The sequence below is a fragment of the Blennius ocellaris genome, assembly GCF_963422515.1.
Source record: "Blennius ocellaris genome assembly, chromosome: 20".
Taxonomy (NCBI): domain Eukaryota; kingdom Metazoa; phylum Chordata; class Actinopteri; order Blenniiformes; family Blenniidae; genus Blennius; species Blennius ocellaris.
The window spans coordinates 17,017,932-17,033,999 of NC_137669.1; the positions used below are offsets into that span (position 1 = coordinate 17,017,932).

The 16,068-nt window shown below is 44.0% G+C and overlaps 1 protein-coding gene across 1 annotated transcript in view; it reads left to right on the forward strand.

Moving 5' to 3' along the window:
- The first annotated feature begins 11,535 nt into the window (after positions 1-11,535).
- The window catches only part of LOC308144905 (dolichyl-diphosphooligosaccharide--protein glycosyltransferase subunit STT3B), a 94,011-nt gene continuing 89,478 nt past the window's right edge, over positions 11,536-16,068 (forward strand). The window contains exon 1 of the mRNA XM_080516184.1: positions 11,536-11,989. Coding sequence (XP_080372310.1) covers positions 11,715-11,989 — 275 coding nt within the window. The 5' untranslated portion in view covers positions 11,536-11,714. The remainder of the gene's footprint in view (positions 11,990-16,068) is intronic.

Here is a 16,068-nt window from a genome sequence, read left to right on the forward strand (position 1 = left end):
AAAAGTTGAACGAGATTAAGTGATGGATGGATTTTGTTTTTACTCCTTCTATACACCACAGAGTGAAGTCCACTTTGTCGTAGCTGATCCCAGTCATTCAATTCTATTGGAAGATCCCAAAATCTTTTGGGGAAAAATCTTTTTCTTCCCAAAAAGAAGAAAGTGCTTGGTTTAATGTGTGTGATTTACATCACTTTGTATTTGTTTTGGAACTGTATTACGAAATGCATCACCTTAGAAGAACTCACTACTTTGGCAAGATTTCGCGGAATACTTAATCTTACTTGACACAAACTCAAATCTTATCAGTTTTCCTGGCAGGAAATCCTGTGAATGTGGTCATGCATAACGGCACACACAACATAAGTTCACATTGCATTAAGCCACGCACGTATCGGCAGCGGAAAGGATGTGATATGATTGCACAGAATGTGATAAATGTAAGCATTGTTGCATACCTCTGACAGGATTCTTGCTACACTGGCTGATTGTTCAGGATCAGCTGAGGTGAAGGGTTCAGCAGGTCCCATGCTGTGTTTGGCAGTGTGCGTCAGCAACGTTTGATCCTGAGCTGACTCAGACTGGTGTGTGTGTGTGTGTGTGTGTGTGTGTGTGTGTGTGTATGGTCACTTCAGCATGATGGCTATGTGACCTTTTGCGACAATTCTCACATTATGTCAACAGCAACTTTGTCTCATTCAATATGTATTAACCAAGATGAGTGAAAGCACATCGCGTCTCCTGATTTTGAAGTTATCATCTTTAAATGGCTTCATGGGATTTTGCTCCTTGTCGTCTGTCTGACCTGCTGCAACCTCTTTCAAGAAGTCGGGTTCAAACGCACCCTCAGAGCCTCTGCATATCAGGCTGGCCGATACACTGCCTGTGATAAATCACACCTCAACCCTCGGGTTTCTTTCTACTTTCTAGTTATTCCAAATTGTTTTTGTTGTTGTTCTGAGCTGCAGCACTTTACAAACACGTTCCATCTTCAAGCATTGCCTCTCAAAATCAAACTTTACTACAAATGCACTCAGATACTGAAGAAAGGTTGTTTTTTTTTCAGTTAAATGGTTCCGTGTTTTCTCACAGGGAGATTTTGTTTCCCTTCTTTTTGTGTCGCCCTTACTACAGTTTACACGCTGTATTTACACAGAGTCCACCACGGGCACTCGTTGGTGGAGGCCACTCTGCAGATACTCTGGTCACTGCTGGGGGAAAATACATGCACATGATGAATGATTTATATTTTTTGCATAACAAATGGATTACCTCAGGGTTTCAAAAGTAGCATTTGCCTTCATTTTTTTCCCCCCCAAACAAATAATGTGGAGCCTATTCTCCTGCAGCAAAGTAGCCAGGCTCTCAAGAGAGAACTGCATATTTAAAGAAAGAGAAAGCCTCTGAATGCCCACTGGAGCAAGGTTGTTTTTTTTATTTATTTATTTGTGAGACATTTAGTGTCCTGATTTTTACAGAAGCCATCTTCCAGGAAACATTTAAACGCAGGTGCAACTTGGTTAATAGTGTCGGTCAAGTGTAAAGCAATTACATATACCCATGTAGCACACAGTCTGTCAACAATGATGTATAGTTTCTAGTGCTCTATGTAGTAAATGAATAAGGCCATCAAATTCTAAGATTGAAATTATTATTTCGATTTATTGAACGTTGATATTGTGAACTAATCTTTAACATTTTTCACTTGTTCACGCAAATATTGTCGCTTGTAGTGTATATTTTAACTCCGGCAACATGGGAGCTTGTGTGCACTTACTCACTTGACTGAGCAATGCCACAGAAAATGCATTAACCTAAATTTGACTGCATTTTGTGTTCCTACCAGTAGAGGGAGTGGTGGCTCTACTTGTGAGATTTGTACAAAGACATCATTTGTGCCTTTCTGCAACCAACTGGAATCATGTGCTGGAGTGCAAGATCCAGTGAGCTGGCATTTATGCAGCGAGGGTAAAAGATGGAAGCAGTGCGCTGTGAAAATGAAGGGGCTGCGCTCGCTATGTGACAGGTCTCTCCATTACTCGAACTCTGTGCAACTAACCAGTCACCGGAGTCACTTTGTATCCCAGTGGGACCTAATTTCACTTGAGCACTCACTGTTGGCAAACATGACTTCAATTTTTTTTTTTTTTTTTCCCCCCCTCTCTCTCTGACTGATCCTGTTGAGTCTCTCTCTAAATTATTTCAGTGCGGCTTTTCCCCCTCGCCCTCGCTCATCGAAATGTATCAGGAGGTTGGAAGCTTGAGCCGCCTTCGTTACCGTTTGCTAAATTTCATACCTGAGGCACTGTATGGCTCCTTGTCAGCTGCTCAATCATGACACTGCCTAACCTGATTAACCTCTGGAGTGGGCGGCGAGCGGCGTGCAGAGCTGCTGGCCAAGAACAACTCCTCGCCGCCCGCATGCACGTACAAAGAGGCAAACACTCGCACAACCCTTCGGTGGTCTTAATAATCCGGAAGGAGATGTTCTCCTGCCAAAGTCGCATATTTTTCGTACACGCTGGTTGCCATGGCGACGCCTCACACATCAATCAAAGCTGCTGGGGAGTGCGTCGGTTGGCGAGAGCTATAAACAATTTTTTTAAGCTCCAGTAAGGAGATGACAAGGAAGACAAATTACCCCTCGCGCCGACATCACCTCCTCTCACGGCTCTGTGGGTCCAGTTGATGTCAAAGGCCACTTTCCCCACCTGCCCAGTTGTTTACAGATTGTTTTTCCTCCCAAATACTGATTTAATTTAGATGTTCTCCTGACAGATGACTGAGGAGTTGAAGGAGAGACTTCACAGTGAGAAGAACCTGTTGAAGAGGTTTGGGTATCTGATTAGGAGCCCCCCCCCCCCCCCGATTGCTTCCTATAAGGTACATCCTTGGCCCTGTTACAGCAGCTACCTTACTGGGCTGTTCTTGAAGTAACTCACAGTCTCCCCAGAAGACCTGGACGAGGCTGCATGAGACAGGTTGCTTCCTTGACCCCATGCGGACGAGGTGGATAAAGAAAATCGACAGTTTATCTTCTTGCGGTGTGCATCTTGGCAAGAGGCAGCGATGGCAGCAGCAGGAGTCTCGTTCTTGGAGAAACTTTTAAGCCCTGAGTCAAATTGCACGCAGCAATTGTCCCGAGGATGATGTTGCTGGAGAGAGAAGAGCAGCAGGCAGCCCAGGCCCAGACATGGAGAGATGAGACTGTTGGTGTATTAGGAGCCATTACCCCTGCTGTCCTCCCTGATATTTTTGTCTTATGGCCATGAACTCGATAGTTTTGATATCACTTTCATTTCCTTGTGTCTGAACGGACCATTGTGTCATTACGTGCTTGACTGCGAGGCTTTCAGCCTGCTCGCCAGAACAAAAGCCACCCATATCAAGCAAACGCAGCTGTGTCAGAAATGCCAGTAGGTTTGATATGAAGGGGCTTCTGTTGAGACGACACATTACAAGAGCAGTTTGTTTACATTTCACAATACCCACGGCTCGGGCTTACATTTGTGAAATTGTCTCCAACAAAAGCTGGAACGATTTAGTCATTTAAAACCTACAAGAGTAATGCCAGTCCACTTAATTCCTCCCATCAATCATCCCCTAGTTATACGTATGGTGTGAGGATGATTTGGGACCCATTTGGTTCAGTGTGTCTGTTGGCCATATTAATTTGTCTTTAGATAATTTACCAATTGCTGTCCTGTCCAAGTTAATGCTCCATAAGAGACCGATGTCTAATTGATGTGACTTCACAGACAACTGTTTCCTAAATAACACACAGAAAACTGATAGTGAGCGACGACTCTGGTCTGCTTCGTAGTCTGAATTCACCTTGCAGAAACAGAAGATTTTGACTTTTTCCTTTTTTTTTTAATATACCAATTTGCCACAGAATCATGATTTGTGATAGAAAGAAGCTTTGTTAACGTTAAGCATCTCAAAAAGAGTCCAGTACCTGATAGGAAAACAGATCCTGTTCTAATAAGCTCATGAGAGTGGTTTTGTCCATATTGCATCAGTCATGTATAGACTGCCTGAAACCAACATATCCAATCGCTGCACCGACTCTGCTTTTAGTGGGAAAGTTTTTTGGGTTCACAAAATGTATGTTAACCATCCTAGCTCTTCTGCTAAAAGTAAAAATAAGGCAGTGATTCTGAAGACCTTTTCAATAATGGTACATCCTCTGGGAACACGCTGGACACCGGCAATCACCGGACTAACAGACAATCACCCTCCACACATTCACACCTGAGGCCAATTTAAAGTCGCCCACGAAGCTAACAAGCTAACAACATTGGAATTGGAGGGAGAACTTAGAGTACTGGGAGAAAAACTCAGACAGTCAGACAGAAAATAACCAAACTCCACACAGAAAATTGACCCCGATTCTTCATACTTCTGGCAGTGCTAATGGGCTATATTCTTGTATATTCAATGGCTTCGTGTTAGATCACCTGGAAGAATCGGGTGGAAAAAGAACATGGTCTGGTAAAAAACAAAATTCACCAGCATCTTACAAATCTCACAACTTCAGATTTTTACATTAATTTCATTTCCTTCCTATATTGAGTCATTCAGGCTAAACAAAGCCTCATATCGAAGTAGTCATCTCTCCCTTTTTGTTCCTCTTGAAAATCTTCCACCACTATCTCATCCCTTCTCTCTAATATTCATTGCAAAAGGCCAGCTAAGTTTAACGCTATTTGAGAGCCATGAGTTGCGCTCTGTCAGATGACCGATCGAGGGCAACCAGGAGGAGAATCGATTGGACACGGGCTCAGCACAGAGATGCAGAGTCGTGGCCAAGGGGGCCACTTGCTATTGAACCGCCTTAACAGAGTGCTCTTCTCTTGGAAAATAGACAAGACCTGGCCTTTAATTTAAGGGGCATTTGAAGGGCATTAAGAAAAAAAAATAAAGAGTGCAAGTTTATATCACTTGAATTTGGTGTTGGTATAACAACTTGTGTGTAAAATGAGCTCGAGACATGAGAGCGACTCAGAACCAGGGTGAATTGCCCTTGAAAATCAAGCTAAAAACCTTGTTCTTGGGCCTCTGTGGGACCTTTAAAAAGACGTGGACAGATGTAGTTTGTGGCCACAGCAGAATAATGTCAGCGAGACGACTGTGCTGTCGGCTCCATTTGTTGTGAACGGTGCCGCCGTAATTTTGCCACTGAGGTTTCGGGGCTGTCATTGAAGCGCTATCACATAAATTTGTTGCCTTCTGAATTGAGACAGCTCATGTTGTCTACTCAGGAAAGTGAAGGAAGGGTCATTTGTCAAGCAGAGGAAGCTGGGAAATTGGGAGGCTTACTTCAATTTTCAACATGAGTCTTTTTTGTTGGTTTGTTTTGTTGGTTTGTTTTGTGCTCCTGCACGGATGATGTCAGGCCAGGTTCAACTGTTTTTTCCACACATTGCATTTGGCCTGTCTGAAAGGCAAGTCCCCTCCTAAGACACATCATGCAGAGGCTGCTTACATGGAACCGAAGTCGGGGGGAAAGTTGATAAGGCGGCTGATATTTTGAAGAGGAAGACATGCAAGCCAACAACTCAGTCTGACATTCTGCCTGCAGATAGTTGATATTTCTGTCTGTGGCGCTCAGGATAGTCCCTCTCTCCTCCCTGTCTCTCTCTCTCTCTCTTTCACTCTCTTTCACTTGCTCTTATCAATTCATATAGTTTTTATGCAGCATGCCAATATGATTTGAAGCATCACTGCAGGCACTTTCCGTGATGTCAACAGGTCAGAATCAATCTGGCCGAATGTGGCGAATGCTTTCAGGCTATGTTCAGTGTTGAGATGTTTTTAAAAGTCTGCCCTTGAGGGGAGGAAAATTAGTCTTTCCTCCACAGGATGCACCTTACAAGACCTGAGACAGGTTTTCTGTATTACGTATACAGAGGATTTAATTTCACATATATATATATATACGGTATATGAAGGGGTTGCCTCTTCCTCCTCCTCCGCCAAGATCCTTTTCCCCCCAAAAAAGTCTACCATCTCTCCTCGACACCATCTCAATCTTCACGTTCATGATCTTTTCATGTGCATGAGTACAGTTAGATTGCATAATTCTAAGATAGTTGCACAGAACAGCTATTGTCATATCCTGATTTCTAGTAAAAAAAAAATTAAGTCTAGTTTGGTTTTTCTCATAACAATGCATTATTATTTATCCATTAAATGAGATGAATCGAAATGTTAAAGTTTCACGTCGACTCTATTCTCATTTTGGAGTTGCGATGGATGAAGGTACTGTAATCAAATGAACCGATGTTTTCAATCAAACCTGTCATTGTCTCTGCACAGCGCAGCCTCTTAGAGTGAAATAACTTTTCACATCGTTCACAAAATGACAGATAAACGCAATGAAAGCAACGGCATCCTGAGGCGGACGTGGCTTTTGTAAATTGAGCAAAAGCTCTCTGATCTCAGGCGTTGATAGATTGTGTTGTATTCTGTCACAGATATCACAGCTTGTCGTGCCATTTCATATTTTATCACAACAAGCCATTTTCCCTAAAGATGCAGGCTGGGCCGGGCTGTGTATGGAGTATATGAAAAACTGAGCAGAGCGGTGCCACAGATAATTACAGCAAGCCGAGATTAACAGTCCCATCACACAAGGTGAACGCCGCATACGATCCTGCATCTGCCCGCCGTCCATCACAGTCCAGATTAAAATGTTGTACGGTAGTAAGGTATGATCCATATCATCCTGCAGGATGAGTGGGTTATCTCCACATCTGGTGGATTTATGTACGCTAAACACACACTGTGTGTAAGGCCCCTCGTAGCACCCGGAGGGCCTCGTTTCATGAATAAATCCAGCACAATTATGCCTTAAACTGTGGTTTGTATGTACTCAAACAAACCTTGATATTCTCCCGAATTCATGAAAAATCGCCCTGGTTTCTCCTCATTGAACTCTCTATTACATTTGACATTAAGGGGTACGTGACCCTCAGAGCACCAGCTTTTTGTAGTCCGTGAAAATGGCTGGAGGATAATCTAGAGGGCAAATAGATCTTTAAAGAGAGAAAAAGTCAGATTATGTTCCTATAAAAGAGCAAAGAAATAAAATGAAAGACATTCAGATGAATTAGCTTCGTAAAAATATTGACATTCAAAGCTCATTCTTGTTTCAAAATTACACTAATAGGTATTTCCTTTGTAAATAAATGTAGGAATAAATTGGCAATTTTCTAAGAATAAACTAGAAAATGGATGACATGGTCTGAATTGTACATAATTAGCACTAAAATTAGCTACATACCTGAAAAAATACCCTAAAATCAGAACCCAAAATGGTTACTGACTTAACTAAAAGATGATAATAATAACAATGATAATAATGATAATAATGATAATTTATTTGCACCCCAGTTTATATGTAATGTCCCTGCCTGTCCATATCTGAACATTCAGTTATTTCCAGATTTAAACTTTGTTATATTTGTTGTTTTGTTTTTGGTTTTTTTGGAGTGAAGAATAATCAGGCCTCTGTCTGTAAAACTCATTTGCTTTAATGTGACTGCTTCTTATATCCAGTGTTCCGGTTCCTGACTGGAAAATATCTTCTCAGTGTTTCTAAATGCTGATTTCCATCTGTTTGATTCAGATTATTATTATTTTTTTATAAATTTTTTTAAGATCATAGAATGATTTTTATCTGTGCAATGATTTTGTGCTTAATGCCTATCTGGTATGATATGGGGAAGGTTCTATAAAATTTCACTTAAGCTCTCATTTTGGCCTGGGGCTCGCCCTGGAATCATGTCCCCAAGCCCCATTGGCTGCTGAAGAACTGAAGCATGCTCGGTGTGAAATGACGTGTCACTGATGGGTAACCCTGCGCGCTCAGCAAAAACCATCAAGTCGAAGTTAACTCAGGCCATTACTCGCATTTTTTTTTTCACCCTCTGACTCATCACCAAGACTTGCTCTCAGGATGTCATTAAACAGAGTCGTCATAGAAACCACTTTAGCGCTGAACACAAAGATTTCAGAGTGAACCAAGGCGTTGTTTCAGCGACATGTGAACCGTGACCCCACTGTCGATTATTTGATGCGCGCATGTTTGGAGAGTATTAAACCGCACGGCTCGCTGTTGGCTCCAGGTAAATAAATAGCTCATAATAGTTGGATTCAGCACCTCGTTGGGTCACTAAGTGGTTTTCCTTAAGTGGTCTCATTTCTGTTAATGACTGTGTTGCAGATCGGTTTGTGCAATGGCAATCCCCAGGCACCAGCTAATCATCCTGTTTTACTGGATCACAGTGAATCAAGATGAATGGGATTTCTGTGAAGCCTGCTTTGGAAGTTTTTGAAGCTTCCTGCATTGAAGCAAACATGGCGCTTCCTCATGTTTTCTGATTGAAGCTGGGTCACTGATCGCTCTAGCCCCCGAGGTTGAGCATGGAGATGATACAGCAGGGAATTAGGAGAAAGGAAAGGACAATAACAAAGCAAACACAATCCTATTATTTTTCAGTCCCCGAAGAAAAGGAGGCTGGCGAATTGAAGACTCTCCAAGGTGGGAATGTGTTTGCTCCTGTGTTTTATCACTGTGATGGATTGGTAATCAATCGAGATGTTTGCCTGTTTCCCTCCAAGCATTGTGAGCTGTGATTGACTCCAGCCTGCAGACCCTTAGAAGCTGAAAACAAAAACATGCATGCAGATAAAACACAATAAATCTATACTTCTCCTTAGTTACTTTTCTTTTTTTTTTTTATAGCTTCCCTTATTAATGCAAATGAGTGTTACAGAAATGTCAAGAGTCTGAGAACACGATGTGCTGTTTCCTAGGCATCTTTCACCCCTGCAGTCAAATGAAATACAACATCAGATTTAGTGTCACGTGCCCCACATGTACCACAGATGAATTAGATTGGAAGCCTCCTTTCAAGGTGTAGTTATTTTGTTCTCATCAGAGACAATTTAATGAGATTTCTTTGCTTTTTCACAAAGTGGGTACAAAGCAGCATGCACTACTGAACAAGCGATTTCAGATTATTTTACAACTCAAGACAAATTGCTGAAGCTCCAGCGTTGAGATAAGTCCACAGATAGCATTCAGGATTTCCTGGTTATAACGTTTTCAACTACTTCCCTTTTGCACCCCCCCCCCCAAAAAAAAAACAAACCCTTCTTTTTCAGTCATGACACTTCTTTCCTCTGTGCTCCTATGTAACATGTGAAATGCAGTCAAGGCAGTGAGAGCGACGAAGACAGGCGCAAAAATTGTTTCATGCAAGACTTCTTAAGCTTTTTTGAACAACTGGCCTTTGGCAAAATAATAAGAAAAAACAAAAGCGTAGACACCTAAGAATGCCAAACGCGGCAAGTCTGTAATGTTATTGGGAGAGCAAAAAAAAAAAAAGAGGAGAAAAGTCAAAGCAAATACAAACATTCAACTATGCCTCTGGAGACAGAAGAAAGCAAAGCTGCCCTGCCTGGCAACAGCACTCATTTTGGCTGGCTTTCATCTGGGCTTGGCCTTTTGACAATAGATGCAATTGAAGCAATCTTCATAGCCTGCATTTCTATTTGTTTCAAAGGTCATCTCTTCAGAATCTGGAGGTAGAGGGGAAAGGGTGACGGAGTAGAGTGCTCACTGTGGGATAAACAGGCCTTGATGAGTGATCGAGGAACCAGATGCATGTGTGTGTGTGAGTGTGTGTATGTGTGAGTGTGTATGAAACCATCGTTGAGTGCCCAGACATGCCAGCTTTCACAAGCATGTATATGTTTAAGTCTTTGAGGGATTAATGTGTGTTTACATGTACGTATCATACTTGGTTGCCAGAGTGCGTTTTGTCTTTGTGCCAAGAAGAATTCACATGCAGACGTTCATTGCCAGCATAGTGCCTGCGATACTGTCGGCCCTTATGAAGCTTTGGCCTCTGCGAACTCTTCATACCCTCAAAGCTCTTATCCACTTCTGCCACTCTGTCTACTCTCTCCATGATGACCCCCATCAATTTTCATAATCATCCTTCTACTTCCCTTTATTATTGAACCTTCCATCTTCCCGTCACACCAAAAGCTGTATTTTCATCTCCCTCTTATCTCCGCCTCGTCTCACCAGAAGACAGCCTGGATCCACAACCGCGTTAAGCCGGCTCAAACTTCAGTCCAATTCCTTTACATGAATATTTAATTAGCATTTTTAAATCATGATCTTATGGGTGACAGGGTAGCTGTAAACAGTGTTGATGTGAAGAGTATTTTGGAATTCCGGGCCAGTTTGTCAAGTTTTCAAAGCAGCAAATCAACTTTTCTCCAAAAAATATACGGTGCTGAGGGTGCAAAGGAATAACAGCCTGTTGTAAGATGTCATTTGAAGCATGAAAACCCAAGCACTCAGAAAATGTGAATCCCCATCTGTTTGAAAATTTCCATAAATCACTTTCACCAATAGGTAGTGAAATTAAGTGCAAGGTTCGGAGAGTAAATCTCCATTATTTAAATGTAAACGATGTGTTGGAGGTCAGCAATTAAATGATACTTGTTCAGAAGTAGGCTCTTTTGATTATATCAGGCTGAGAGTGAAGCGAAGTTTGATGAAGCACTGGGTGGAAGGTTATATTTCCATGAAGCAGCATCAGATGCAACAAATGGAATGTATTTTTTCAAAAAGTGCTTATCTGTGACTACACACAAGCAACAGTCGTTTCCCTATGTTTCTGAAGGAACCCCACCTCAGACAAACCAGTAAAATTTTGTCTCTGTCTGAAGGTTGAATGAAACAAAAATGAAAACAAAAAATGGACCAAATGACTCCACAATCAATCAACAAATATTTGCTTGAAACGTGCCAAATAAGTGTATTATTTTCAATGGAGGCTTTAAGTGCTTTGGGGGCAGTTGTGAAAGCACATCCTGATTTTAGAAGAGTGATGAATGATGCGCTCTCGCCTTTGCTGGGGGACAAAGTAATGATGAGAGACATCAATCTTTATTACCTCTCACTCCAGAACATCCAAGGGCAACAGAAATATTGCTCTCACAGAACATTCATCTTCACACACCTGCCTGTGGCTTCCAGCTGCAGGAAAAGCTCTTTAAACTTTATGGATAGTGTTGTTTTTTTAATGTTTTAAATCTTGCCTTGAATGCACATAGCTAAGTTTGACTGGGGTGATGTAGATTTTATTTATAGTTGGTTGCAGAATGAATCAATTTCATACAGTAACAGGGATAATCCGATTCAATCAAAGGCGACACAATTTACTCTGCGACCATTGGTCACTTCGTGTGTCGATCTGAGCGGCTCTGCTCACTGATTGGCTGAAACATACTCAGTACTGCCTTCTCGTACCTGTCGGTCTGTGACAGGCTGTTCCAGCTTCCCGGTGCCCCACCCCCTGGCGTCCCTCCCGCCCCTTTCCACCGGCGTTCGTTCGTGAAGCGGATTGACGGTTGCAGCCTCGGTATGTGGCGCATGAGTGTGCGTTTCGGGATGTGACGCCCGTCTCTCGGAGCGGCGATCCTGATAAAAATATAACATCCGCCCGGGAAGGGGGAGGGGGACTCGGGAGGACTGGATACCTGAGGACAAGCGGGGCACAGCCGGAAGGAGTTGAGCAGCACAGCGCGGAGCGCAGCGGCAAGAGAGAGGGGGGGACACGGGAGCGTGGCACGAGAGAGAGAGCGAGAGACGCTCGAGCAGATCCAACCGACGAGCGCACGCAGAAATGGCGGAGCACCACGCAGCCAGCGACGGCAAGCACAAAGCGCCCAGCGCCGCCAACGCCGGGGGATCGGTGCACGGGAACAGCCGACCCGGCTCCGCGGGTGGAGGCGGTGGGGGAGGGGGAAGGGGAGGCCTGTCTGGCGGACTGACACAGCCAGCCGGGTGGCAGTCTTTACTCTCGTTTAGCATTCTCTTCCTGGCCTGCCTGGCAGGATTCAGCTCCAGACTTTTCGCCGTGATCCGGTTCGAGAGCATCATCCACGAGTTCGATCCCTGGTAAGCTTGCCCCCCCCCCCCCCCCCCCCCCCCCGTCACACTCCCCGAAACATCCCCCGGTCCGACCCGCTCCACGGGACCGATCACTTCTCCTGGAAACATGACGCATCGCAAGCTAATTTTTCTTTAAAAAAAAGAAAAGAAAAAACCCCCCTACAACTTTGCAGTAATAAGTTGTGAATTCAGTTTTAACTTTTATCTGCAGCTGCTTTGTGCACCCCCCCCTCCCTACCCTCCCCTCCCCTCCCCTCCCCTCCCCCTGATGCCCTTGACTCAAACACTCTTCTGTCTGCAGGATGTTGAACTGTGACGATCCCAGTGTCATCTCACCGGTTTGTCCACTTGTTTTAACCGATTCTGTTCAGACGGAAACAATGCGAGGAGCCCTCGGCTGCAAGGTGCAACTTTGTTGCAGGGGTCTGATTCCTCGGTTTCAGCGGCTGAAGTCAAAAATAGTGGTTAAAAGGCTTCATGTCGGGATTATATGAAGGGGGTGGATGGTCGATGAGATTGCTTGAGGATGTATGGAATTGATCCTTTTCGAGTTTGACATGACTGGTTGTTTACTCACTTAGCAGGGAGTGTGGAAAAGCCTGCCCGGGGTCAGGGGGGGGGGGGGGGGGGTCTGTTCTCACAACCTCCAGCTCTGATCCTCATCAGGAGAGCAGATTTGTGCAGAACCCGGAAGCCTGCCAATCCAGTCCCGTCTGTCTTGTGTCATCACAATTGCAGGATTATTCCGCTTTGTAACAGTGTCACATCAGCCTGCCTGCACCATGTTCTTGTCTCTCTCTGTCTCTCTGTCTCTCTCTCTCTCTCTCATATATATATACACACACACACACACACCCTGTGCCATTCAATCAGGTTACAGGACATCCATTCATTTATTAATTTTCAAGGACAGGTGCTCCATCTTACTCAGAGGAACACTTGCCTCTTCAATTATGTTAACTTGATTGTATTTTATAGCCAAGGGCCAAGGCTCAGGGCTGTGTGAGGTTCTGTATGGCTCAGACCAGCTTGATCCTTCTTTGCAAGCTGGATTTTGCACCAGCGACTGACCTTAACGTGGGCAAAGAGAAGCCCCGAGTGCTTCTTTTTTTAAATCTTTTGCAGCCTTCATATACCCGATTAATGCCTTGAGTTCTTACCGATGGCACACTGCCACATTTCACAGTCGCAGTCGGGGCTGCTTCGCTTTGGTCCGGGTTATAAAGTGGCTCCACGTTCCACAGTTACAGAGCTCGAGCTGCACGGCTCGTTGGCAACGCATCACTGTCAAGAAAGCAAAGGCATTCTTTGATATTGAAAAGTTGAAGGAAAAAAAAAGACAACCCTTGTAGCTGTGAGTGGTGGTGTTCTCCAGTTTTTTTCCTCTTGGACCCCAAAACAAAGCAAAGCTTCAGTCGAGCCTTCTGTTGCAGGCTTGAGTGTGTAAAATGAGGAATCCAGCTGCCAAAAAAAGTGATCCACGTTTTTTTTTGTGGGGGGTGGGAACAGTGATTTACAACAGAAATTATTGACCTCCCTTGCTTTCATGGCTTGACCCCCATGTGTAGTCCTGATCAGCCTTGCTAAAGAACAGTTGCCCTACATCCTAACAGCAGCTAACACTCCGGAGAATTCGCCGGCGTGTGTGTGTGAGACAAGTGTGTCAGCCACAGTGCTGGAGGTTTGTATGGATTAACAATGAACCTGACCCCGCTGTGCATCGTTGTTTGCCAAGAATGCTAAAAGGAAATCTATTCAAATATGTAACGTCGTTTGCTGACAATAAAATGAGATGAGCAGCTTTTTATGCCGACGCTCCTCCGCCTCGTACGACTTTGCTGACCTTGTGACAGCGGGGAAAGAAAACCTATCATTTACATTGGGTGAACAATGGCCGGCGTTCCCAGAGATGCATGATTAGCGCCGTGCTTGTACTTTTAACAAGCTGGTAATTTACAACTGCCAGAAAATGTCAAGCTTATTCTGAAATATGCAAACAGTGGAGTTGAGTTTGTTATCTGGTGGACCTCGATTCAGTTTTTTTCTTTTTTTCTTTTCTTTCCACATTGTACTGTTGAATAAGGTGCAAAGTTCAAGTGGGACTCTTGTTGTCTTGTGTGATTCGCTGAAGCGGCTAATTCCTAAACTTTGAAGTGCAATTTCCACTTTTCTTGATCGACTCTGCTTGAGTGAGTCTTGTAAAGCAAGCTGGTTCTCACACTGTTCTTATGGCGGCTTCGAAACTTTTATCTTGTCCAGATGGAAGTCTTTACACAAATCCTTTTTTCTGCTGACCACCATTATTTTCCCAATCTGTTCCCGGTGCTCCTCGGGAGAGCAAGATCGGTCCCCGCTCCATCAGTTTGCTATTCACTTAAGTGTCTGTCCGGAGTGTTGGAGCGCACGAAGGAAAATCTGAACAGAAACAACTGCGAATGCATCCAGGGGAAGTTTTCCTTGGAAGGAGTCAAGTTATTTTCCCCACCTCAGCAATGCGAGGACATGCGGCGAGGACAAGAAGCCTCTTTTGTCAGCCACGTAATGACTTTATACTTGTGTGTAGCAGCATGCACGCACACACACACACACACACACACACACACACACACACACACACACACACACACACACACACACTCGCACTTTCTCTTCAACCCGACGGCATCAGGAGAACTGCCGTTTGGCACGACTGCAGCTTTTGTTCAAGGACTAGTTGGATGCTCACTATGTGTCAAAGCAGAATGTTTGCTTTGTCTGGCTAAAATCCACGGAGCTGATGAAAAGGCAACTTTTTGACAATGGCTTCCAAGGTGGAATTTTTTTCAAAAAATGTTTGGGAGTTGTCAAAATCTACCGCCACATTTTAATGCCTTTATACTTTCACTGGTCTGACCCAGTTGAGAATAAATGAGGTCGGCTTTGGCCCCTGAACTGAAATGAATTTGACGCTTCTGGTCGTTGGCATGAAAATGACTTCACTGATTTCCATTGACGTTGAAACAGAGGCTGCATACCTCTTTTGAAGAGAGATTTGCAGTTAAATTGAGAAAACTGTAGTGGGATTGCCGGCACGCGATCGATGATTGGTTCCCAAGATTGCATTGCATCCATGATGTGCAACTGATTTCATACGTACGTTTTGCCTTCACTCAACCAACGCTTCAGGCAACAAACACAAACCCGACCACATCCGGTTCCACCGTCTTGTCCCGTCGCCTTTGTCTTTGCACAGATGTCTGGTTGTTGAGCTGCAATCTGAAGCTGGTTGTTGTTGCCAGATCAGACACCTGGCCTTGACTGCAGCACCAGAAATAGATGCAAGTCTCCAGATTACTTGGTAAAGTTGAGAGAGCCATTTTTTTCAGGCTGAGTTAATAGCTGTGATTGTGGTGGTTGTGCCTGTGTACTCACTACAGCCGTGCGCCAGGTTAAGAGAGGGTTTTAAGCCCAAGAGCGGTTGGAAAACTGCCCAACGTGCTGTGAAGCTACCAAAGCACATTGTATCACTTCCACTGCCTCTTTTCGGCTCATTCTGCAGGCCCATATGCTCCCTCGCCACCCTCTCTGCAGAATTAGGGGTGCATTAGGTTCATTTTTATTTAGAAAACCTAGATACATTTTTATCTTTTAGTTTTTTTTCTCCTGACATCATGTGTGTCTGAATCCTGCAGGACTGGCTGCTCCTACACCTGGGAGCTAGAACGCGATACTGAATCTCTCCCGCTTTTTTTTTTTTTTTTTTTTTTACTCTCCTGCGTTCTGGTGTTAATTCAAAACAAAAGCAAGTATCAATTCACCACCTGAAATGTCAGCACTTTCTCAGATGCATTGAGCAATTCTCGACTCTCCCAAACAACACTTTGATATCAGTTAACACCTCGGAAAGGATGTTCTATGTGTCTCTAACTGCTTTAATATTACTATCTTTGTTGCTGAAAGTTGTAGGTGCTATAAAAATGAAGTATCTCTACCACCTCAGCTCCCCCCCCCCCCAAATGCTTCTCCGTTGCAGCAGTTTTTGTGTGTTGTCACGCACACGCACAGACTCTCTCTCACACCGTTTTTTCTTCTTCTTTGATTTCGCC